At 48.7% G+C, this 24703-nt stretch overlaps 1 protein-coding gene across 2 annotated transcripts in view; it reads left to right on the top strand.

Annotated features, from left to right (window-relative positions):
• The first annotated feature begins 6437 nt into the window (after positions 1–6437).
• Positions 6438–24703, top strand: part of LOC139047974 (phospholipid-transporting ATPase ABCA3-like) — a 201193-nt gene continuing 182927 nt past the window's right edge. For both annotated transcript variants that reach the window (XM_070522211.1, XM_070522210.1), the window contains exons 1-6: positions 6438–6589; positions 10959–11236; positions 13246–13512; positions 18388–18688; positions 19029–19277; positions 23061–23249. In XM_070522211.1, coding sequence (XP_070378312.1) covers positions 6568–6589; positions 10959–11236; positions 13246–13512; positions 18388–18688; positions 19029–19277; positions 23061–23249 — 1306 coding nt within the window. In that variant the 5' untranslated portion in view covers positions 6438–6567. The remainder of the gene's footprint in view (positions 6590–10958; positions 11237–13245; positions 13513–18387; positions 18689–19028; positions 19278–23060; positions 23250–24703) is intronic.

Raw genomic sequence — 24703 nt, 5'->3', positions numbered from 1 at the left:
TGTGCTGAGACATACTGTCGGTTGTGTGTGACAAGACAATGTTTACTTATACAGTAATATTTATTTGTTTCATTTCACGGAAACCTCACGTGGAACTTGCGCGTTGTATTCGACTCGGCGGGGATATCGAAAGTGTTTTTCAGACAGCAGTTGCCCTCACGCACTGAAATGAACAGTTGTTCACAATAAGATCCCGTCTCTAAAGTGCGCGTTTATGGAGGTTTTGTCAACGAGACCGCACAGTTTCGTATGCTGAGCAAGAATACCTCCAGGAGTCGCGTGGGCGTGCCGCACGGCTTCACTTTTTCGGACAACGAGCAAACAAATGCGCGCAAGCAGCTAGCATATCGTCGGAGGCGCTTGCCCGAGGACAGCTCGAAAGAAAAAAAAAAGTGAGAGGTACGCGTAGCGCGTTTGTTTCTTTAATTAATAAGGATCGCCGCGTGCATTCAGTATCGTCGCAACTCTTGCTAATTCCCGCCGTGGGACAGAGTGTCTCTGTCGTGTGTTTTGGTGTACACGCGTAAGTCGTTAATGCAGTTCGGACTGCACGCAGTGCCTGTCTTGAATGAACTGATCACCGCTGACACTCGCTGTTCTGCAGAACCCCGTCCGCGTTCGGGCACATACGTGACGCGCGTGGCTGAGTTGATCGTGCCCTGCAAGCTCGGATCCTCGGACTCCATTGGGACTACATTTGCGAGACAGACCATAACGCTTTGCTCTCCTTTGCGAAGGAGGCCGGCATCCTTCCTTTCACCTAACCCCCACCCCTATCTTAGGCCACGGGCCATCCCTTCCAATAAAAGTTTCAATCAATCAATCAATCAATCATACGTTCTTCATCCACCTTGCGCGAGGACGCTCGTTCGGTCTCCACTGCGAGCGAGACAGCGGCGCAAGGCGAAGGCCCGTGAGTATACAAGGAAGGCTTTTATTTAAGCACGTCCCTTCGTCGGTATTACGTCATGGGTGTGCGAATCGACTGGCTCCCGGGCCACTCGGGCATCGTCGGCAATGGTGCGGCCTGAGGGGCAGCGAGCGAGCCGTTATATTCCCCGCTCATCTTACCTGAACCCAGTCCCTTTCACTACCGCGCGCCTGGAGTCGGTGGAGGAGCGCGAACGAACTCTAAGTGCAAGCAAAACGGGAGCTGAAGGCGGAAGTAGCACACAATGGTAACGTTTAACAGCGGAGCGGTTCTACACTGTAAACGAAAATAAACCCACCTGGGAGCTTTTAAGAGGTGATGTGCGCCCTAAAACCTTCCCATCCTCGAATAATTACTCAGATGATCGGCTGTCCGCTATTGCGGACAGCCAATTTTTTGTGTGATGCCTCCTGGCACGCGCAGGCCTCCGTGGCCACAATCCCACGGGCCGCCCTGCTTCCAGGTTTGATACACTCGCTACCGCTTGGGTGCCCCGGAGATCCTGCGCCGCCTGCCTTAATACAACCTCTGGTGCTTTCCCGAGACCTCCGTTTGCCGGTTAAATATGTGCCCTCCTGTAGGAGTGCTTGTAAAAGAAAATAAATGCAGTCTATCGTCGCGACGAAAAAAAACCGACCCGCGACTTGTACAACACCAGTGAGAACCTTGCGCCTTCAGACACAGCGATCACCAAATGGGGCATCTGTGCCCGCTGCCTCACCGCGCGGGCAGCCAGCGGCGGAACAAACTCGACCGCACTCCGCAGTAGTGCCAAGCTTCAGCTAATTATCACCCTTTACTATAGATGGCGGTAGCTGTCTGGTCGGTCTAAAGTCCCTTGATAATTTGAAAGTACCGCCACTCTTTGAACTCTGCCGCCGCCGCGCGACCTCCTCGCCTCCTCCTTGCCCCTTGCGCGTCCCCCCCACGGCAACCAGTTTTGCCCCCGTTTTCCTGCACGACGATTGGTCTCCCTGCCGTTGCCCTTGGAAACGCGCGGATCTTGAGTTTTGCTTGTGTTTTTCTTTTTCGTTCGCGCCATTTTCCTCCTCAGCACGGCTGGCTCGGCGCTTTAGCTCGGCGTAGCGAACGTTGAAAGCTGTGTTTCCTGCTGTATAAGCTAGCGCTATGCCTTGCTGTTGCGCATATAACTGCAACAAGAAGCCTGAGCATGGTTATGCCGTTTTTGTGATACCGCAAGGAAAGCGTGACGGCTTGCGCAAGAAGCAGTGGCTGCATAACATCGGCCGAAAGAACTTTGTTCCGACAAAGAACAGCGTTGTTTGCGAGGTGAGGCGTCTCTCATTGCTCGTAGCAAATCATATCGTAATGCATCTAGTAATTCTTCCGGCCTGCTCACCAGCGTTTTTGTTGCGGCAATTTGTACGTTGCATAAAAATGCGGTTGCCCTCAGTAACGTATTATTATAAATGTATGAAGACGTTTTACTCATCCTGCCTGAGTGACTAACTCTTCTCTAATTGTTCTAGCTACATTTCACTGAAGACCAATTTGAGCCGCGCATATTACAAAGACTCGGGAAAAAAAAAAAGCTGAAGCTGAAAAAAGTTTGCTTTCGCTGACTTTCATTGCCATTAATTTATCAATTGTTTAATTCAATCGGTAAGCACTAGTAATTTCCCCTATGTTGTCCTTCGCGTCTTTGTTGGCTTCTCATGATATCTTACCACTGCTGTGTTCTCTTGAGCGTCTCTTTTTCTCATAATTCTACACTAGCATTGATTCTGATCTTGAATATTATATTCAGTACTATTATTATTGTTGTCGAATATTCTATTTTATGTTCTCGGTTACGTGTATCTTGTCAACCAACGTTAGTGCGTGTACATAAAAATAAAACATTCTGCTGACAATGCTGTTTGATTTTCGTTCCTATAAATGTTTTGTGATGCTTAATTCAAATCAAATTTAAATATGCTACTACATAATGTAACAAAATTTCGTTGTGAACTATTACAATACGTTATCCAAAGGCGTTTCTCTTGCCTAAAGATATAGAATGTCTTCTCCTATAGATATACCGAGTATTTCTTAACGCTTCCTTGACGGCGACCCCTAAAGAATATTCATTAGATGCCCTTCCTCGGCTTCTACTACTGTAGTCAATGAGCGGTTGCCGGCACCGCTTTTTCACACTGAAATTCCGCAATCGTCCTATTCAGTTTACAGACCACAGCAAAAAAGCTATAACTTTCACATTGTGAAGACAAAGGCATGGACAGTCGATGCACTCGCGACTAATTAAGGCATGCTGAATATATTAACTGCGGTGCACATACGCGCACAGGCAAGAAAAAAGGGTGCCAGGTGTTCTTATTTATCGCCCAAGAGAAGCGAGCGTGAAAGCCTTCTAAAGCCTACTGCGGTAAGACATCCTTCATCCAACTTAATCGGCCTTAATCCCCTCTAATGTACCTTAATCCCTCCTAATTCACCCTAATCCACCTTCATCCACCTTAATCCAGCCTAGTCCTTCTTTATACACCTTTATATTTACTAATGCACCTTAATTCACCATCATTCACCCTAATCCACTTTCATCGACTTTAACCCTCCTTAATACACCCGAATTAATCTTAATCCAATCACTAATCAATCATAACTTTGCTAATCAATAATCATGTCTTATACACGGGTGCACATGCTTTGGTTCGCTTCCCGCCTTCTTTCGGTCACGCGATATTTTCTGTAGGTGACAACACGACCTTGAAACAGAGGTCTAAGACTTTTGCTTAATATGCCGCACACAAAGGGATGTGTCACAAGCAATACTAGATCAGACGCACAAAGTAAAGCATCTCATCATGCGGCAGAAAAACTGTCTGGAGTTTAAACTCGCCTCAAAAGCTCCCTTTACATCGGTATACACCGTTCATACGGCTTTAGGAAAAAACCAACCCCGTCATAAATGTTGCCTCTAGCATTATAGATGCTGTTATTAACATTTCTCAAAATTTTCAACCCCACTGGGGCGCGCAACTGGCCCAAAATAACACGCCTCCATAGAATCCTGCGGCCCGTCCGCGGGAGCCAGGGAGGAATAGCGTGCCGTGCGCAGCCGGCGGGCGAGGAGAATCGAGGAGGAAAGCGCCGTGAGGAGGAGAGTGTCGCTACTTTCAAACATCAAGGGGCTTTAGGTCGGTCTAAGTTAGGTCGGTCTGATTGGTCGTCGAGTCCGGGCGCTTCCAGCGTGCCAGGCATCGACCGGTGAAATGGGATACGCCATGCCGGACACGCAAAGATTGCTAAAATTTTATCCTGCTCTTTATATGTGACCTGCAGCAGCGCGGCGATCAGTTGTTGCCGCAGCGCTAGCTGCCAAGTGCGCGGCTAGCGCGCACTTGAAAAAAACGCAACACGCTCGTTTCAGTGAACCCGAACACCATGCTGCTGGTCAGCCAAGCTAGCCCGCGACGCACCTTGTTCCATCTGCTGCGACGTGCGATAGGACATGTTCTATTCCCGCGCCAGCCACACGAGGCTGTAGAGCGTCCAATTTTCGCTAATTTAGCGTAACTGAGCCACGCGTGGATCGCGTCCGCGTCAAGCCGGACTATGCCGCACATTTAGCTTGGCCACCCCAATACGCTTTTCTTCGAGCGGAGGCAGAACGCATCAGGGCGCTGCTGTTGAACGTAGATGACCAGATAGAGAAAACCGGATGGACTCGGAGAATACTTAGCATTAAATGAACATCGCGGGCGCAATAGCCTTGTCACAGCGCACAAAGCAGCTGACAATGTATACTAGCTCTGTGACTAGCAGACATGTAGGACATTTTGTTCATCGATATACCAGAACGGAATACAAGCAAGGGAAGCAGACAGCACGGGTGCTGGTTTTCCATTCTTCGCTGTACGTCACTTCCGCCGGGCGATAATTACGTCGTTTATTTTTTTTTTCAGTTTGCGTATGTAAACCATCGATATTTGCGAGCTCTTTCTTACGGATTGAGCTGCATTTCAAACGTAAGATTTTGTACAGAGGCTACTGCATGTCTAAATTATCTGAAACTAGGCTTCTTACGCAGGCGAAAATTTCGTTGCAGTTGGCCTTTAAGGAGCGATGAGCCGCCGTGATGGGAGCGGACCAATCTGAGCGCGAGCCGGGGAGAGGGGAGGGGTATAGGTGCAGGTGTTTTGCCGGCGCGCGCCCTTTCCAGTGATGCCACGGCTACTGATTTTTCAGTAGATCTACTGATTTTTAAAATTTTCTGCTGATTCAGTGATAAAGCGCTTGAATCTGGAGATTTTCTTGCTTTTCTACTGAAATGAAAGCAAAATCTGCAACTTTTTCAGTACAGGAGATGGATGGGTGGATGGTTATAGAGGTTACAGAGGTTATATTAATGTGATGCCACCTAGCGAGAGAAAATAAACGTGGTTGGCTCCGAGGTTAACATACACTCCTGCGTTTCCAGACTCTCAAACGTGGCGCTATCTCTGTATTTGAGTAAAGTGGGGAAAAGCATAGAGTTTCTGCGCTATATAGGAAACGGTGAGGCGGTGAATTTGTGAAAGTGGGCGCACTACCGAACTCCACAACTATGAAACCACCATTATCATCATCATAATCATGAGCAACCTATTTTTATGTGCACTGCAGCACGGATGCCTCTATGGAGGCCTCTCCCAGCGATCTCCAATTACCCCTGTCTGGAAGATACTATACTCTAAAGCTTTCAGGTAGTAACTACCATATGACGCCTTTGAATAGGCCATCGGAGGGCTTCGCTGTTTTTAAATTCGTGCTTGACAATGGCTCTCTGGATCCCCGGGTTTTTCAAAAGTATCACTAAGAACTCGGGGTCAATTTTCGTACTATTTCCTGGAAGCTGCAATACTTGAACAGAGTACTAATATAAGCGCTGAATTCGTGGGCTCATAAACTGAGTGCAAAAATTGAAATTAAAAATCTACTAATTTCTACTGATTTTTCGGGAAAAAATCTGCTACTTATTTTTAATGTGTCGTGGCAACACTGGCCCTTTCGCCCCATGGATTCCGCTCGGCGAGAGTGGCAGCGGGAGCTCGTCCGAGATGGGCAGCGCCGACGTCGCGCAGATACCGAGCTTTTAGACATCGAGAAGCGCAAGCCAAGCGCCGGTGGAGGCCAGCTAAGCCCCACTTTCAAGAGAAGGCAACCCCAAGCCAAGCGCCAGCAGAGGCAAGCCTACCCCCAAATTCAGAGACGTCGACGCAGAGAGATTCCTCCGATGGAGTGTGCCGATAGATTCCACTGCGTGGTTTGATCACAACCTCCCGCAACTGAAGAGTGTACGCAATCCAGAACCGAAGCTCGAATCTAGCAAAACGACGACAAGACCAAAGACTCGCGTTGAACACGAGTTTAAACTTGAGAAAACGACCACCAGCTTCGCTGTTTTGACAGCTTTCACTGCGTGGAACTGGCTTTACTTTTTTTATATCGCGCAGTGTATATCCCGCAGTGGGTATGCGCCATATCTGGTGTAGGAAATCACGGAGCCTCGCGCTGTCTCGTGTCTCGGTCGCACGTCCCTGCCCGAGGAACGTGCCGGCGAGGACGGCTACGTTGCTGGCCCCGCCATTTGCTAGGACCCTCACAGCCGAACAAGGAGTCCGCTGCTCAAGGCCATGGACCATGACCAGGATACGGGTGAGTTACTCGGACGCACATGCTTATACCCGTGTCACACGGGCGTTTGGAAGGCCTTCCAACCGATAGTCAGTTGACTCAAAGGTCAAGTTCGAGCTGCTACACGGGCGGTTTCGACGGCCGCCGAGTCTATAGTCTATCGAGTCAACGGAGCACCTTACAACTCTATCGAAATCTCGATGGCCTTTGAGCAACGGAAACGGAAACAGCGCGAACATGCCCTCTCGTTCACAGTGTGCTCCAACTCACAGTTAGAAAGAACAAAGCAAACCAAAATGCTCTAAAAATACTATATATGAGTGTTATCAATTATTCAATAAAGTATTTTTGCCACTTGATATGCGCGAACTACACACACTCTCGACAACAGCGACGTGCAGCGACGCAAACGTTGCCGCAGTTTCGCTACTCAACAACTTAAAAACTAAACATATATGTAAGGCAATGTATAAACAATCATTTTAATGCATAAACAAACATAAAATAAATTATAGTGCTTTTAGGTGGTTTTATAGTTGTTTAACTTTTTATGACATGAAAACGAAAATAAAGATACGCAACGCCACACAATTTGGCGAGAAACGCCGGAACCACTCAACGGCCTTTCAAAAGTGCCGTGTAGCAGCGCGACAACTCCTTTGAGTCGATAGAGTTCTGGCGTTTCGAAGGCCGTCGACTGGAAGGCCTTCCAAATGTGCCCGTGTGACACGGGTATTGGGCTGCTGGCAATCGTCAGGCTGACACTCGCCGTGTTCTTTAGCGGCCAGTCGCTTCTGGTTTTGCTTCGGTGTAGTTTTCCTGGCGGTTAGCGAAATGACCGTTACAAAAAAGAAATGTTGAGGCTTGGCAATCTTTGTGCGAACGATCTCACTCCATGGTACTCTAAAAAGCTTCATCATATCGAGCGCGTGTATACGCGTATATACTACGTTACACTCAGCAGGCAATGCTGTAGAAGCTATAGGCAAGTATAATGCGGTCACACAAGTCTCGCTCCGCGCGTTTTGCAGTGCAGTTTCGCTTGAATTTGGACGACTTACGCTGAATAATTACTACATATGTCGCATCTACAACTTGTATATGCAAGGTTTTATAAAGTGTTCGTATCAGTCGCGCATCTGCGTGCTGCCCGTATGCGACGCACTATGCAAATTTAGTCGCGAGCGCAGGAGGCGGTGTGCCGTGACTGCCGGTCGCAGGAACGTGTTACTCCGCTCGTTGGTTGGTCAGTCAGCTCGGACCTGCGAAGTCTGCCATGTAACAAATGGTTCCTGTTTCTTTCGCAGCCGAAAAGTATGCGACGATGGTGTATTAAATTACATGGCACACAGCTAGGCCTCTTGTTTCATGTGTTACCCGCTGTCTGTTTGGTCGCGAATGCGAGCTGTGGTGGAAGTCTCTCCTATAGCATTCTTAACTTCGCACGCTACAGTGCTACACTCCCGAACGTCATTCTGTGGCAATGAAGGCAAAGATGCGCCTGCTATACTGCACCGACTATTCAGACCGCTTCTCACAGCGCTTCCGTTTCTTTGGAACAGATACTGAATCAGGGGTATAGCTTCCACCTACGACAGTTTCGCATTTGCCGAAATGCGAAACATTCTTTTTCTTTCTTTTCTCTTTTTGGTTCACTTTTGTGGTTGGTCGGTAGTCGTTGCTCGCTAGTCTGACTTGGCAAAGAAAGTGTTCTTTCACTTGCTTGCTTGTTCGTTTGTCCATTGTTGGTTCGTTGCTCGCTCGCTCGTTCGTTCGTTAACTCATTGGTTTGTTCGCTCGCTCACTCATTCTTCGTTCGGGCTATTCGCTCACATTGTCAATCTTTTTTTTTTACTTTGGTGTCGGTTTCTTCGTGCTTTCAATCTTACTACTGCTGAAAGGTGAGACATTGCAGGGTCACTGCCATTAATAAAGATGGCAACGCTAAGACAACCTGTGCAGCGCGAAGGCGGGAACCCGTCATGTGCACTTCATGTGTCTTCGTTTTAGCACTGTGACCACGGTCCGTATTATTTAAGGATTCACTTGGCTCGTTTCTATGGCGTACGCAACCGGTAGGCCTCGCTGATAACCTGGACGGAGTGCCGCTCTGACCGCTGACGAAGCACAAAAAGGAAAAAGGTCATGTACAGTCGACTGCAGTAGAATCCTAACATGATCCCGGCCCATGTTTTATAAACTTATGTCCTTATATTATGCTAAACATATCTTGAAGTACACATGCGCACAGAGAAGGTTACGGAAAACCAGACTGTAGAGTGCAAGAAACGTCCTGTATGCTTTATTGTAAGCGGCATTTTGTCTTTGTGACGGTGTGCTTGGAGATCTGGTCAACATCAACGTTACCCAATTAGCCCTTCTCGCCATCTCGTTGTAGTTTCGACCGGTCTCTTCAGCGTACAGAGGGAGCCACTGTTAAAGAGAACGCTTGAGTGCCGATCATGTCCGAATTACCCTCTCTCGCAAGAGTACAGTCGCCTAGATTTGGAGCAGAGAACTTTCTAGTTGGCAGCTCTCACTTCTTGAAACACACCTCTGCAGTGCACTGACGTAGCTTCCGCAGCCACTTGCAGCTAGGACGCGAGCCACATTTTGTAGCTAGGCCCGCAGCTAGGCCCGCAGCTAGGCCCGCACACTTTTAGTGCTCGCTTTGACAGTGGACCGCACTGTACATATCCGCGAATTTCGGACATTGCCTCTTTGGCTAGCAAATATATATATATATATATATATATATATATATATATATATATATATATATATATATATCAGAAGAATGGCTGAACTTCAGCAACCTTGAGTTGGGAACTAGAAGGGACTACATTATAATGTAGTCCCTTCTAGTAACATACACGTTTACGACTAAGTAGCGCAAATACGCATGTCATTAGAAGGAACTGCGTTCTCGACGTTGCTAGCTGAAAGTTGAAGTTCGGCCGATGTTTTGTAATGATGTTTTGAAATAACGTTTAAATGCGGCCCACTGAGTTACGCCGTTGGATTGCGTTGAAGTTCGACAGATGGCCGAAGAGGTAATGTCCAAAAAATCTGGGCACGATCGCTATTCCTTTGCGTCAAAATGAGCTTCCACCTACGCATCTCCCTTGTTGCACAGTCCTCGTCGCAGTCATCTAGGGCACTGTTGCCGTGCGCCTCTGCGGGAGGCTTAGCTGGTTCAGGAAAGAGCCGGTACAATGTAAGGATTTTAGTCTAGTGATAATCTTTATCGCGTTGCGTCAGTGGTCCACGTGCAGTGCTCCGGCTGCGATATCACCGGGATCGGCTGGCCGTCGACGCAGCGTTAGAAAGGAACAGAACAGAACTAGAAGAATGCTGAAATTATGCAGGCCGGCTTAAATTTGGTTCCGGAAGGGCAAGCGCTGCCAAATTGCAAAGTCACAGCAAACTGCGTCTGGCCGTTATAACGGCTGGTGCGTTGGGCATTCAGCGATAAATTAGTGTCTCCATTTGGCTGCTTTAAATGATGGCCTTTAGAAAAGTGCTGCAGGGGCTATTAAAGGAAACATTTGATGGAAGGAAACGCTGTTATAGCAACATTATACGAGGTCAGAAAGATATGCTAAAGTACGATAAAGCCCACGGCTGAAAAATGAAAATTCGCTCCGCAAGCGAACTACGAATACATTTTTACAAAGTCGCTCTGTAAACAGTTGCCTTCTTTCAATCTATCCTCTACCCTTGTCCTAGAAATCGCATTTGAAATATGGCGGCTATGACGGGTTTCGGGCTCTGTAATTTTCTCCGGCGCCTCCAATCAACACAAGCATTGCCTTTGAGATCTGTACCTGTCAACTTAAGGGAAATGGTTGTGGTCGCTGGGCGCTGGGTTTGGGCACCAGGTATTATACTCACTCAACCACCCCCCCCCCCTCCCCCGTAACCCTTGCTGACCGCCTTTCAGGTTTCAGCAGACTAAGCCAGGCACAAGATGTTCCCAACAGAGCATGGCACTTCATGCCCTTTTTGCAGACCGTCAAAAGGCACTCTAGCACACATCCTTGCAGAGTGCACTAAGCTCAAGAACCCCCCACCATCCCTACCCCCCACCCTGCCCAGCCCCAACACCCCCGAGCGATGGGAGACCTTGTCGTCCAGCCCCGACCTACCGACCCAGCTCGCGATGGCGGCTAGGGGCCAGGAACTGCTGGACGCATATGGGACCTGAGAAGAAGGTTCCACCCCATCTGATGCCAGCGCGCACCAACCGTCACTAAGGGCTCAGTACAAAAGTTGATTCTCTCTCTCTCTCAGGCAGTTTAATTGTGGTCAGCACTACACTATTTTTCTTCCGTTTCGATCGTTCCCTTTTGATCAACAGCTAAACACCGCTCTCTCCTCTCCTTGGCAGACGCAGGTGGCGACAGCACCCGGGTTCGCTTCATTCCTTCGTTCCTGTTCTTCAAGCAGCTGTACGTGCTGCTCTGGAAGAACGTGTACATCAAGCGGCTGCTCCGCCACTACACCACCACCCTGCTGGAGATCGCCTTCATCGTGGCGCTGCTGTCGGGAATCCAAGAGGACTCCGTGGTCCGGGAGCCCCTGGAGCGCCGACCCGACACCTACTACAAGCCGATGCACTCGGACGCCTACTGGAACACGCAGGAGGACCTGGCCCACATTACCAAGGCATGCGCGCGCGCCTTCAACCGCGGACTGTAGATCGGTTCCCAACTCCGAGGAAATCCGCCGTGGTTGCTCAGGGGCTTTGGTGTTGCGCTGCTAAATTCGATGTCGCGGGATCGAATCCCGCCCACGGCGGCCGCATTTAGATGAGGACGAAATGCTGAAACACCCGCGTACTTAGATTTAGGTGCGCGTCAAAAAACCCCTGGTGGTCAGAATTGTTCCGGAGTTCCCCACTACGGCGTGCCTCGTGATGAGATCGTGATCTTGGCGCGTAAAACCCCATAACTTAATGCCATTTTTTTCTTCGTCTTGCCGACAGCTTTTACGCAGACAATGAAGAATAGGGGATGCGAAATACTGAAAGTAGGCCTATTTTCACACTGATTGGTTTCCCTAAACAGGACCTGCCGACCTCTCGCTTTTGGCACCAATGCGCCCGAAGTACAAGCTATCAAACAGCGAGAATCTGAAAAGGAAGCGATGGTGCCAATGATAGCGGCACCGTGTCCACGTTTATACGGCGGCGTCCTCCATCTTGCGCTTCTGTCAAAATAGATGTGTGGAGAAGCAATCCTTCAGATTTTCACATTTATCCTGCTGCTTTGCCGATGGTGGGTACCAGTAGGCCACAACCGCACGCGTATTCCTGTCGTGGCAACGCCAACTATAGGTGCGCGTGTCATATAAGGATTATATGACACGCGCACTATATATAAGGATTATATATAAGTTTTGCAGCTCTTTTCGTGTCGCGGTTAGGACCGCGGCGTGTAGAGGCAAGCTTGGTAAGAACCAGCAACAGAGCGTGAATGAATTTCGAAAAAAAGAAAAAAATACTCTAAATTGTAAAAAGGAAAGTCGCGTGCGTGAGCCCGACGCTTCCTATGCTTGAACAATTCAAATATGCTTGTTAATTTTTTATGCGAAGCATATTACGAGGGCTCAACCCAGCTCCTCAGGCGCGGCGGTGTCGCCTTGAATACCACGTGACACCGTGACGTCATGACAGAGGAGAAGTGGCTTTGGCTCAACTCTTGCAAGATGGGCTGGGTGGGAATCGAACCAGGGTCTCCGGAGTGTGAGACGGAGACGCTACCACTGAGCCACGAATACTTTTTTTTTCTTTATTGCCTGACTTTGACAAAGAAAGAACAGCAATAGCAATACATAAAACAAAACATAAAAGATACAATGAACACGTCGTATTGACATAAACAGCCTGGTGGGAGGCTGGCTTCGCCACATTAAAATTCATTTAGAGCCATCAATGGCTCCACCCTTGACAGCCACTCGGGAGTATCCCCACCGGCCTTCAAAATCTCAACAAACCGATGCACAGTTTCACGGAAATAAATTCGCGTTGGTCGTGCGTCGGGATCGCAGTAGTATCCTGCCATTCGAGAGCGCCAAATACTGTGGAGGCCAATTAACATTATTAAATCAAACGGAAAACCATCCTCGTTAGCGATAAAGCGGTACAAAAGCGCCTGTAGTGAATGCGGTGTTGCCTTAAAAACGAGCTGTTTCTAAGGCTCAGGCGTGCGTCGCTTGCTCAGGCGCACATTTCGTTGCCGCGCCGAACGCTGCGTTGCTCGACGCTCACCGCGTCCAATGCGGGGCGTCCAAGGCGAAGCAGAGTAACGCATGAGTTGTTTCTTCGTCTCGCCGAACCAAATATAGCCAAGCAACAGCAGTTCACCAAGCTAAACAGTGGTTCAACAACTAAAATAAAAGCTAGTATGCTTCGCATCCTAGGCTTAACCTTACCTAAGCCACAGCAATTTTTTTTTTCATCGCAAACAATATTGCCGCCAGAAAGCACGCGCTCGTCCCCCTCACCGCATTCATGTAAACGCCGTTAGTGGCCCGCACTACGGGGGAGGCGGATTAGTCACAGTAAAACTACCGCGCAACTTATTAGAGCGACGCGCTATAAGAGATGCGATACGCTATTGTCGCTTTCGTGTGAACGCGGCTTCTTACGCTCGCCGCGCGGTCGACGCGCGCAGGCGTACTACTACCCGTCGCGCAACCGGTACCTGTCCCGCCTGGCGCGGGAAGCCTTTCACAAGCTGGGCGTCACCGAGGTGATCGGGGTGCAGACGCTGCGCCAGCTGCAGCTCGTCCACCCGCCCGACAAGGAGTCGAAAGAGACGCCGCGCCCGGCCCACGCCGTGGCGCTGAGGTTCAACGGCGTGGGCCAGAACGACACCGATGCCGAACCCGTCAACCTGCACGTCTCGTTCATGGCCGGCAACCTGCCTTTCGACTTGCAGGTGCGTGCCCCTACTGTGATAGCTGTCCTGCGTAATTGGCTTATTATAATAGGCCGAATAGGGGGGCCGCGATCAGTGGCGTAGCTAGGCCGTCTGGCACCCGGGGCCCATAGGTCTTCTGTCACCCCCCCCCCGCACTCCCCCCCCTCCCGGGTGTAGTCGAGGAAGGCGAGGATATCGACAATTTCCGGGTGTCTTCAGACGTATATGACACCCCCTCCCCCCCCCCCCCTCTGGCCCCTTGCACCCGGGGCCCACGGCCCCCCGGCCCCCCTCCCCGTTGCTACGCCACTGGCCGCGATTATACATGAGCTGTGCCGTTCGTTGACGATGCTATGTATAGTTGTCACGTGACGTCACAGACGCAGCGCTCACCTTGCTAGGGCCCAAGCATGGCGGCCACGATGACGTCAGGGCACCGTATCACCACGCGCGTGCACACTGTTCTGCTTTTGTGACGACGACTGTTTTTCAACGGATTGTCACCGTTATCGCTTTGTAGTTCGATGCGAGATGCGCCTGTCGTGCTCTCGTCCTGTCACGCTTCGTACTTACGCCTTGTCTCGACGTGCTAGTACTCGTAAATGGCGGCTGCGATGACTTCTGTGCAAACTATCTAGAGCATCGCAAAAGAATGGGCACAGACAGGATCGAGATAAGGCTTGTTACAGACAGGTTACGACGGTCACGAAGTTATATACGAAGCGGAGTGCGCCATAATAGACGAACGCAAGTGGAAAATTGGCGGGATTCGTCCTTAAAGGGAAGCTGAAGAGTCTGTCGAATTCAGTAAGACGCTCATATACGGATGCGGGAACCTTATGAACCATGTAGCTAAATTTAGGTTTTTTTTTCAATTAGGAGCGACGTAATCGTCGGTTGAAATTGCGCTGTAGCTCCAGCCCCCGTCGAATGCCGCGCGCTGCTGCTGAGGCTGACGATGCGAGTGGAGACCGGAAACCGCGGTGTTGTGACGTCAACTCTAGTGTTTCATTCCTTCGCAGCGTCCGCGACCGTGCCTGACCGCGCTTGTTTCTTCTGCGTGCGTGCCATCGTAATCTGCTTCGATCGACCCTGCATTCCTTTGTTGGTGCGTCTGCGTGTATGTAGAGTGGTAGTGTATGTAGAGTTGTAGTCAACGTGAGTGGTAATCAACGTGAGTGGTAGTCAACGTGGTAGTCAACAGATGAAGGTCACTACACGTACTGCATGAACTGGGTAGCTTTTCACGCGTTTATACCGTCTTTGTAGATTGCCGACAGCTTTGGACAGCGCACAAATGCCGACGATCGCATCCTCGCTTACGTTCCACGAGGAGGCATGCAGGAACAGAACACTACAGTTGTTTGACGGGAAACGAGCTCACTAGATCGGCGAAAGATCGGCGAGATCACTAGATCGCTTTGCAAAAAACATACTCACCAAAGAGCATTTCCAACACGAGGACATCCCAAGACTTTGCTTTCGTTCGCGTCGAAAGCACTGCTCGCACCAGCATTGTTTGCTTCTTCGAGAGGCCGGCTCTTCGCAATCGGCTCGTACATGTAGGGAGTAATGCCGAACTCCTCAGAAAAACGCAGTATCTCTAAATTTTCCATTACCGTCTCAGAAAAACAGCTCCAAACTACCTGGCACCGCGCTTCACGTGTAGCGGCAGCGGTCGGTTACTAGAGTTGACGTCACGAGGCGCCCGACCAATCACAGGCGGAAACGAGACGCGCGAGTTGGGCGTGTCCGCTGCTGCACTTTTCGTCGAAATAAAATATATTTGCGCTTTCTTTCGCTCAATTTCGATACAATATTCGAATTCTGAGGGTTCTTGGTAATAGGTGTGAAGTGAAATATTGTAAAATGTGTTGGTTACATTTTATTGCGTTCTCGTTTTGGGACGTTCTGCTTTGTATGTACAATTGTCACCGATCTGTAATAAATCCTTGTCTTATTCTTATTAGCTCTTGTTATTGACTGCTATGTTTTAAGGTGAAAAACCTATTTTTCGCTTACTAGCCACTGATAAGTGTCAGCAGCTGCATCTCCATGTAGCGGACAAATGAACCATCTTATCGTGTGTGATACGAAAAAAAAAAAACCGCTTATATGAGCGTAACTCTGAACACCGAGTTGAAGATGCAACGTCGTGCGAGGGTTTTCCACGTTGACGCAGGCATTCTGGATTTTCGCATCACTTCACGATATATATACATATATATAAACGTTTCGTTATGACTTTTCGGCCTCCGTGACGACAAATAAACACGATTTCTCTCAAATTAGTGTCATTTTTTTCAAAAGACTGGGGGCACAAATGTTAATAAAGCTCTTTCACGCGCTTCTCATGTTTCTGACATGATATCCGGGGTCAATATGTTAAGTAACCGCTTCGTAACTACACTTGAGAAGGAGTGATGACAATGTGCAATAAAATGCACGGAGAGGTCCTAGAAGAGCCTTTTGCTCAATATTCGCGGGTTCAGTGTGACATTTTTCAGTTTCAATTTATTATTCGTTCATGATCCGAACCGCTAGATGCAAATAAGTATGCAGACAAGAGTCCCAACGTCAGCAGAGATTTCACCGGAACAGTTGCTTATCAGTGGAGTTGCCGTTTCCGGGACAAATGTCCCGGTTTCGAAGAAAATGTCCCGACGTTCATGTTAGCCACGTACACGAGGTTATACCAAACTGCTTGCGCCCATGGTTTTCTGCAACACTGCTGTCCCGAAATATCCCGAATTTTACGCCGGTTGTCCCGGAAAGTTAGAATGACTCAGGTGTCCAGGCTTTCTGTATTGTTTCCCGTGACTCAACAGAAGTACCTGTACTCATTTTGCCGTTCAACTGCAGGTAGTATTTTAACCTAGTCAGATAGTACTAGCGGTTTGCTCTGCCTAAGTGCCCACGGCGTCCGAATCGCTTGTGCTGGAAACGGTCTTTCTTTTCCAAAATTGCAAGAACTGTGAAAGTGCCAAATTTATTCTACGCGCATCAAGTGTCATGCGGCGCCTGCCACATTAGTTAAATGCACTCGCGAAGCGTCAGAAGCTTGCTGTAAAATTTATCCGGCTATTGCATCTTGTCACGCCGTATAGTTTGTGTACTGTAGCGTATGCTGTAGTAGTTCTGTTGCACCAGGGTGTGAGATCATTCAAGAGCTATCAATAGGGCTGGCTATCAAGTCCCGTAATGTCTGCATACGCTGATACCATGCAAGAAACAAACGACAGCGTTTTGTTTTGGTCCTTTTCGGACTTCTTTTCGGTCTTCTTTTCGGACCGAGCATTATGTGCGCTTGACGTGCGCCGACACACTTACGCAGCTTCGAGAACCATTGATAAATATGCATTTATACCGGACCAAATATCGCTTCTTCAGCTAACTACATAAGAATATATTAAAGAAGAAAAGACAGGTTGAGGGACCAGCTAGTTGAGACGTTCATAATAATTTATTTCAATGATGGAGAATAAAGCATCCTGCGTTTTAGTGGCCGACGACAAAAAAAAAGTTTTGAAGCCAATAAAAACAAACTGAAAGTATCTCGATCTGAAAGTATCAGAAGTTCAGAGCTGGCAGACCAGCTCTGGGCCGTCCGGCAAGTCGAAGATGCCGCTCGAGTCCAAGAACTTCGAGCCGTCACCTGAGGCCACCACATCAAGAACTGCCGGACTATTCTTTACTAAAGTTTCTTCTTCTTCTTCTTCTTCTTCTGAAAGTATTTTCGTGCTCGATCCATTGTCCTAGAACGTGTCCCGATTTGTTGGTGTTTTATGTCCCCATTTCGTCGCGATTTTATTCGTGTTTTGTCTATGTTTTCGTAACTCTAGTTATCATGATCAATGTTCTTTGAGCACCACTTGAAACGAGGACTGCGGGACGACGATAGACACAAGCACAAACTTTCAACTGGTTTTAACTTGGCAGAAAGTCGAGTGGTTTATACATACATAAATGTGACGCGAGTTGAAATACATCATAAAATATGCATGTGCAATCAACAAGACACTTGAACATATGCATTCGCAATAGCAAGATAGATACTAAATAATAATATTAAGTATCATACCCAAGGCATAGATGTCGATGGCCTACGCATCCATCACTCCGCTTTCGCAAAATCCGACCCCATGGAGATAAAGAATTTATTTTTGTGATAGTCCCAATGAAGTCACCCTTACTTAGTTCTTCCGAAAGCTAGGAATTTTTGCCGCTTCAGTTGTCCGAATAAACCACTCGACTCCCTACCATGAAAACCAGTTGAATGTTTGCGCTTGTGTCTGTCGCCCCCAGTTCTCGCATCAAGTAGTGCACAAATAACATTGATCATGAATTGTAAACAACTAGACCAAAACAGTTATCAGCTACGAAAAGAAAAGGAAAACACCAAAGCAGATAACATGGTGTTAGGCTGCTGAGCACGAGGTCGCGGGATCGAATCCCGGCCACGGCGGCCGCATTTCGATGGGGGCGAAATGCGAAAACACCCGTGTACTTAGATTTAGGTGCACGTTAAAGAACCCCAGGTGGTCAAAATTTCCGGAGTCCCCCACTACGGCGTGCCTCATAATCAGAAAGTGGTTTTGGCACGTAAAACTCCATATATTATAAAGCAGATAACAAAAGAAAATGAATAAAATAAACACGCTCAAAGTTAGGTGTGACAACGCGTATACATGAATCAAACAAAATGAAACGCAGCACTGTAACTAACATAAAACAATCAAGATTACGCGCGGATAGTGCTGAAACAGAACGTAGCAAAATACGTTAAGGTAATTTGATAGTAAATACTGTTAGGCTCCTGCTTGAATGAGTATAAAGATGGCGGACTCAGGGAGATCTAATTCGCTGTGCCACCGAATGGGGGTGCCCCCCTAGGTGAACTACCGCCAGCGGCTGATCTCCCAGCCCGACGGACCCGTGGAGGAGGAGCGGTTCCCGGAGATGCACACCCTGCTGCCCATCATGGGGGCCCTGCAGCAGCGCCACCTGGAGCTGCAGGCCGAGCGGATGCACGAGCCTGCGCCGGAGGAACTGCGCCTGCGCCGGTTTCCCTACCCGGCCTACATCGTTCACCGCGACCAGAAGAACTACGCCCTGGTGCTGACGCGCTTCTGCATCGGCATGCTCATCCCGTTCACCGTGCTCGCAGCCAGGCTCACCGACGAGAAGGCCACCGGTGAGGGAAACACCCTCTAGAGAACTAGGAGGTGTTGGCTTGACGCTTGGCGTCGTTAGAGAGTGTCGAGAGAGAGTGTGTGGAGAGAGTGAGTGCAGAGAGAGAGATAGAGACTGCGCCGCCACGGCGAGTAAAAGATGCAACGAAACCCTACAGTGGATGAATGCACTGCTGTTCTTTTCACGTTCCGCTGTCGTGTGGGGTGTCACTTCCACAGTTTAGAGCCAATTTTAGTATCCGAGACTAGAAGGAGCACTTTACAACATACGCACGGAGCAGAGGGTATGTGTAGGGTTTCAGCGCGACCCTCTAATCTGGTCACGTCCTGCTCCTCCACCAGGTATGCGCGAGCTGCTTCGAGTGATGGGCCTCAGCGACTGGGTGTACTGGGCCAGCCACTACCTGACCGCCTTCTTCATGCACTCCATCATCGTGTCGCTCATGCTGCTCTTCACCTGCGTCAAGCGCAACGAGGAAGGCCGAGCCTTCATACAGTTCAGCGACCCCACGCTGCTGTTCGTCATACTCAACTTCTTCTGCAGCCAGTGTCTCATGCACGCCTTCGCCCTGTCCATGTTCTTCGCTCACCGTGAGTGCTAGCTCGCGTTGGTCGTTTTCCCTACTGACGCTCGCGGGGTCCGACTTGCTCTTGCCACGAAAAGACGCAGTAAACACGGTGGGACGGGAATGCGAAAGAGATCGTTTATTGCGCCCTTTCGTGCGACAAGACCGGGGTAGCCAGAAATAAGTACGGGAAATAGTTCGTCGATAGAAACACGCCGAGGTATCGAACTGGTTCGGCACCCCACGCGAGGATACCTAATAATTAATGTTTCCTTACCGGGTACACCCGCGCGAATGGTCGTTTCGCGCGCGACGCCATCTCCAGGCCGAACAGCGGGAAGCACGTTCCTCTAACGTGCGAGTTAACAAGTGGCCTTAACTCGCATCTAGAATCAGCCTAACTCGCCCTGTCTCTCGTTGTAGAGGCTAGAGATCTATCCTGACGGCCTCTATAAGTGTTGCAGGAGGAGGCCCTAAAGTAACAACTGTAATGAGGGCGTCCTAGAGGTACGGAGTTAGTTGGTTTCAGGGACGGTGAGTCTACAACACTTGTACATTGTTATGGAAACAAGCAGCGACCAGGAATACTACAGTGAGCACAAAGAGAAATGTAGGAGCCGGTACACGGCATCGTGTTTACGTGTTAGCGTCCCTGCCTTAGCAGCGCACCCATGCGGCATCACGAGTGTGTGACGCGGGGAAGCCAAACGTCAAGAGATGCGAGAACCGTGTGGAAAAGGTGAGAGTCATGCGGAGAAAACTAGCCTCAAGAGACGGGAGAGAGTCAAGCGTCCCCAAACCGTACGTTTCCAGCTACCACCTGTCTTTCTCGCACCAGATGGAACTCTATACACGGACGGCACGCGTAGGCACCATCGCCAGGTTTCTTTCCAGTAGTGTTGCTGTGAACCTATATGCTCGCTGCTGCCCACGCGAATTACACTGTTCGTGCTCCTTTTGGTTTCCTTGCAATGAAATTAGGTGATGCGCAAGTCTGCGAGTGCGCTTCTCCTCACGTCTCGTCTGACCTAACCGACATGGTGGATCGTGAATAAGGCGTCAATGTGCGGAGGTGTGCAGCTGTAGGTGGATGAAGAAAATAACTGGCAGGGAGCGTCACTAACTGAAATTGAAGCCCGAAGAAGTCGTTCCAGCACGCGGTCATGTCGCGGTGGATTTGAGTGTCTTTCAACGCCGCGTCGCTTAGCGCACGTTCTTACGAATAGACAACTGCTGCGTCACCAACGTGCGGGTGCCACACACACTAGCTCGTTGCAGGGAAGATGATAAATGTAGGCGTTGCAAATAATAAGCGACCGAAGTTGCAACTAGCATTTCGTGACACCGTTTGCTCGGAGCCGTTGACAAAGCACCCGAACATGTGCGCGTGGAATAAAGCCAACCGGAAACCGAGCAAACTCGCGCGAGTCCGCCCAGCTCGAGGTCACTTGTTGGGCCGACATTTTTGAGCACGGGAGAGAGAAAAAGCGAAAGGACCGCTTCACGGAGAGTTGGCCTTTCGAAGGCTGGCGCTGTGTCGTCATGCCGCTTTCTACGTGTGCCCACATTCCCTGTGTCAGCCGTTGCTCGCACCTTCCCTGAATTCGAAAAGCGTTTGTCAGCTTCGGCAGTTCTACGAAAAGCATTTAATACTTTTGAACTGTTAAAGGACTCTGGTGCTGTGTAGCGAGAGCTCGGCCGTCTTGTTTAGTTTATTTATTATTTATTTATTTATTTATTTACAAAATACTGCAGACCGGATCGGTCCAAGCAGGAGAGGGTACGTACATTTGTTAGTAAGCACTATGCCTCAGGATCAGCAACAATGGGGAAGTTATGATTTACATCCAGAAAATATAATAACAAAACTAAACAGTCTTACAAAGCAAATACAATTTGTGAGGGAATTTGTTATATGTGTGGGAAAGCATGGCACTTCATTTCGTACATCGTCTGTCACACTACGTTTGCGGCACATTCAAGGCGGGCTGTATGGGGGTGGCCTACTCCCCAAGCTCTTTTCATTGCGATAGCAATTATATGGACACTCCAGGCGCATTTCTGCTGTCGCCGTGAGATTCCGTATAAAGTCGATAACATCGTCTCCGAGCGCTGTGTGCAGTATGTGTAGAGTGTGCTAGACCGTATTCTAGTACACTCTAGTATGTGCGAGTGAAGGCGTGCGATGGTCAGCCGGCAATCGCGGCTCATTCTCGCGCACGCAAGTGAGGAAAGCGGGGAGCAAGTGCGCCGTCTTCCGTCGCGGGCAAGGATCCGGGGGGAGGGTAGGGAGGGCGGGACTAAAACCCCTGAAACTTCGTAAAGTAGTGCCACGCTTTGAAGAATGCCGCCTCCTCCTCGCGCGCTCTGGCCGCCGCCGCGTCGCTATTGGCCTAATAGCATCACGTGGGCCCACGCGCCTTGCTTCAGTGCCATTTTTGCTCGAGAAGCGTCTACGGAGTGGCGAGGAGCGCATGTTGGGGCCGTTGCTACGCTCGAGCAATGTAGGTGGCGCGACGGTCGAGGAGGGAGCGCGAAAGAGAGGAGAAACGAGGAGGAGTGAAGGCGGAGGAGGAGAGTGTCGCTACTTTACGAAGTTTAAGGGGCTTTAGGCGGGACGCCTTCTGCTCTGGGCGGCCGCGGGTGCCCGCCCGAGCCGCTGTATCTTGACAGCCATCTGCGACGGAGGGAGTCCGCCGCGCGCCGTGTTTTCGCGGCATAGTTTCGCGTTGATGCGAGAAGCGGCACGAAGGTCAATTCGCTCGCTGCTGCTGCCGCACTTTGTCACTCTAGCGTTTTGACAGCGAGTGCGCGTGGTCACGGAGTGAGACGTGTTCATTTTTGCTTGGGCGCAAGCGATACCATGCGTGATAATTTAGTTAGTAAGCGAATATTTACAAGTTTGTGCGACTGATAAAACTGCTATCCTTACTTCGTGGAGCTGTCGACTAATGGGCTATCGCAATCGAGGCTTCGCCTTTCGGGCGAAACTGCGACTTCTTTCTTTTCTTGTAGAACTCGTGGTTTTTATTAGGAATTGAACTTTCCATGCTTTAAATTAAAGCCGAGTTTTACCATTCAAAGATATTTTCTGATTCGCGAAACGTTTATTTTGCTCTGAGATGTGACAGCATTTTAGCTCAGTCACGTTCAATATGTGCTCGAACTTCCGTATCGCGGCTTCGTGTAAAAAAGAATCCGATAGATGTTGGCGTTAAATATATCTATAAATAACACGTTGTAGGAAATTGTGTGCTTAAGGGTCGCGTTTTATTAATCTCAAAACCGTTTTCTTTCATCGAATATAATCAAAAATATTCAATCCCGTATAAATGTTGTCGAAAGTCACTATTAAAAGGGGGAAAATCGCTTGACGTTGTACTCATCTTCATGAGTTGGTGAAATATTGCACTTATTTATTTATTTATTGTGATTCAAATGTTTTTCTTTCATTTTTTTGTAGAACGGGCAGGCTTAATAAGCTTTGAATTTCATGTTCGTAGTGCGCGCTCGTGAGCCTTGATTTTGAGGACAGGTTGACTTGAGCAAGAAAATTTCAAGGTCTCACGCGAGATTCATTTTGACGCTGACATGTGACGGCCTTTTACTCCGCGTCACGTTAAACATAATCCCAGACATTCCGTACCACGTCTCCGTTTAAAGAACTCGCGTAAGCGTAGGTACCAAACTTTGCAAGGGCGTTGGCACCAAACTCGCAAAAGCTGCAAAAAAGAAACAAAGAAAAACTGCGTGCCAAATTGTCGCATGTTATCAACTGCTGAGGCCTCGCTTGTTAACGTCCTTGTAGCGCACTCCGCGATCGCGGGAGCCATGCTGTACTGGACCTTCAGCAACGCAATGCCCTTCCTGCTTCTGGAGCACGCTGGAGGACAGGGCTACTACTACATCGCCCGTCAGGACAAACTACTCACCGCCATCTTTCCCGGAATGAGTTTACACTGGAGCTTCCGTGTACTGGAACGCTTCGAAAAGTTCGGTAAGTGCGAATGAATGCGTACACCAAACCAAGGTCAGTGACAGGAAAAACTGGCATGAAAGGACAGGAGAGGTCCTGTTGCGTTACGTGCATTTTTAATGCGAAGCATTGTTTGCCTACTTAGGCACATCGAATATCTATCTATCTATCTATCTATCTATCTATCTATCTATCTATCTATCTATCTATCTATCTATCTATCTATCTATCTATCTATCTATCTATCTATCTATCTATCTATCTATCTATCTATCTATCTATCTATCTATCTATCTATCTATCTATCTATCTATCTATCTATCTATCTATCTATCTATCTATCTATCTATCTATCTATCTATCTATCTATCTATCTATCTATCTATCTATCTATCTATCTATCTATCTATCTATCTATCTATCTATCTATCTATCTATCTATCTATCTATCTATCTATCTATCTATCTATCTATCTATCTATCTATCTATCTATCTATCTATCTATCTATCTATCTATCTATCTATCTATCTATCTATCTATCTATCTATCTATCTATCTATCTATCTATCTATCTATCTATCTCGTCGTCGTTGTCACCCCATCGTCGTCATAGAGATTGCGTACTTCAGTCGCTGTTACACTATTGTCGTCATACAGCTGGTCGTCAACCGATTATCCCGCCATCTGTTGCCATGCCATGTTCGTCATACAGTCGTCGTCTCCATGCACTCGCCGTCTGTCGTGATCATTCCGTCGTCACAATTATAACTTCAGCATCCGGCTCTCGTCATCCAGTCGTTGTCACACAGTCATAATACCTTTGTCATGTTGTCGCCACCCTGTCGTTTTACCATCACCACTTCCGTAACGTCCCTTGTCCCTTGTCGTCATTCCGCGATCGTCATGATTCCTTCGTCAGTCCATCGACGTAATTCTTTCATCATTTTATTGCAGTTATGGTGTACTCTTTGAATCTTTATCATGCCGCTGTTTTCATGTCGTTGTCATCATTGCGTCGTTGTCACACAGTCGCTATCGTGCATCTGCATCGGGATGCCGTCGTGGTCGTGCCATCGTCCTCATTCCAGCTTCGTCATCCGGTTGCTGTCACACTGTTGACGTCGTACGCTCATCGTCATCCCTTTGTCCACAAATCCGCTTCCCTCTGTTGTCGCTATACTATCGTCGTCATTTTGAATCGTCACGTCATGGTAGTTAGCAAACACGCCGAAACCCAGCTGAAGAAGGCAAAGGAAGTTTCTTCTTAAATAAAGTAATGCGCTTGAAGGCACACATTCGTTGCTGTGTAGAAACGTATATGCCTTCCGTTCTTTCTTTGCGAAATTCCGTTAAGAACGGAGCCACTCACCGGCACGTCTTATAAGGGTAGTACAGATGGTAAACCGACTTTCTATAAGTGCACCCCATGCCGCCTGTTAGCGTTTGAGATCATCTCGAGACCAACCAACCAAC

The sequence above is a fragment of the Dermacentor albipictus genome, chromosome 7 (genome assembly GCF_038994185.2).
Source record: "Dermacentor albipictus isolate Rhodes 1998 colony chromosome 7, USDA_Dalb.pri_finalv2, whole genome shotgun sequence".
Classification (NCBI taxonomy): Eukaryota; Metazoa; Arthropoda; class Arachnida; order Ixodida; family Ixodidae; genus Dermacentor; species Dermacentor albipictus.
Note: the sequence above shows the minus strand (reverse complement) of the source record. Positions and strands in the feature narration are given on the sequence as shown.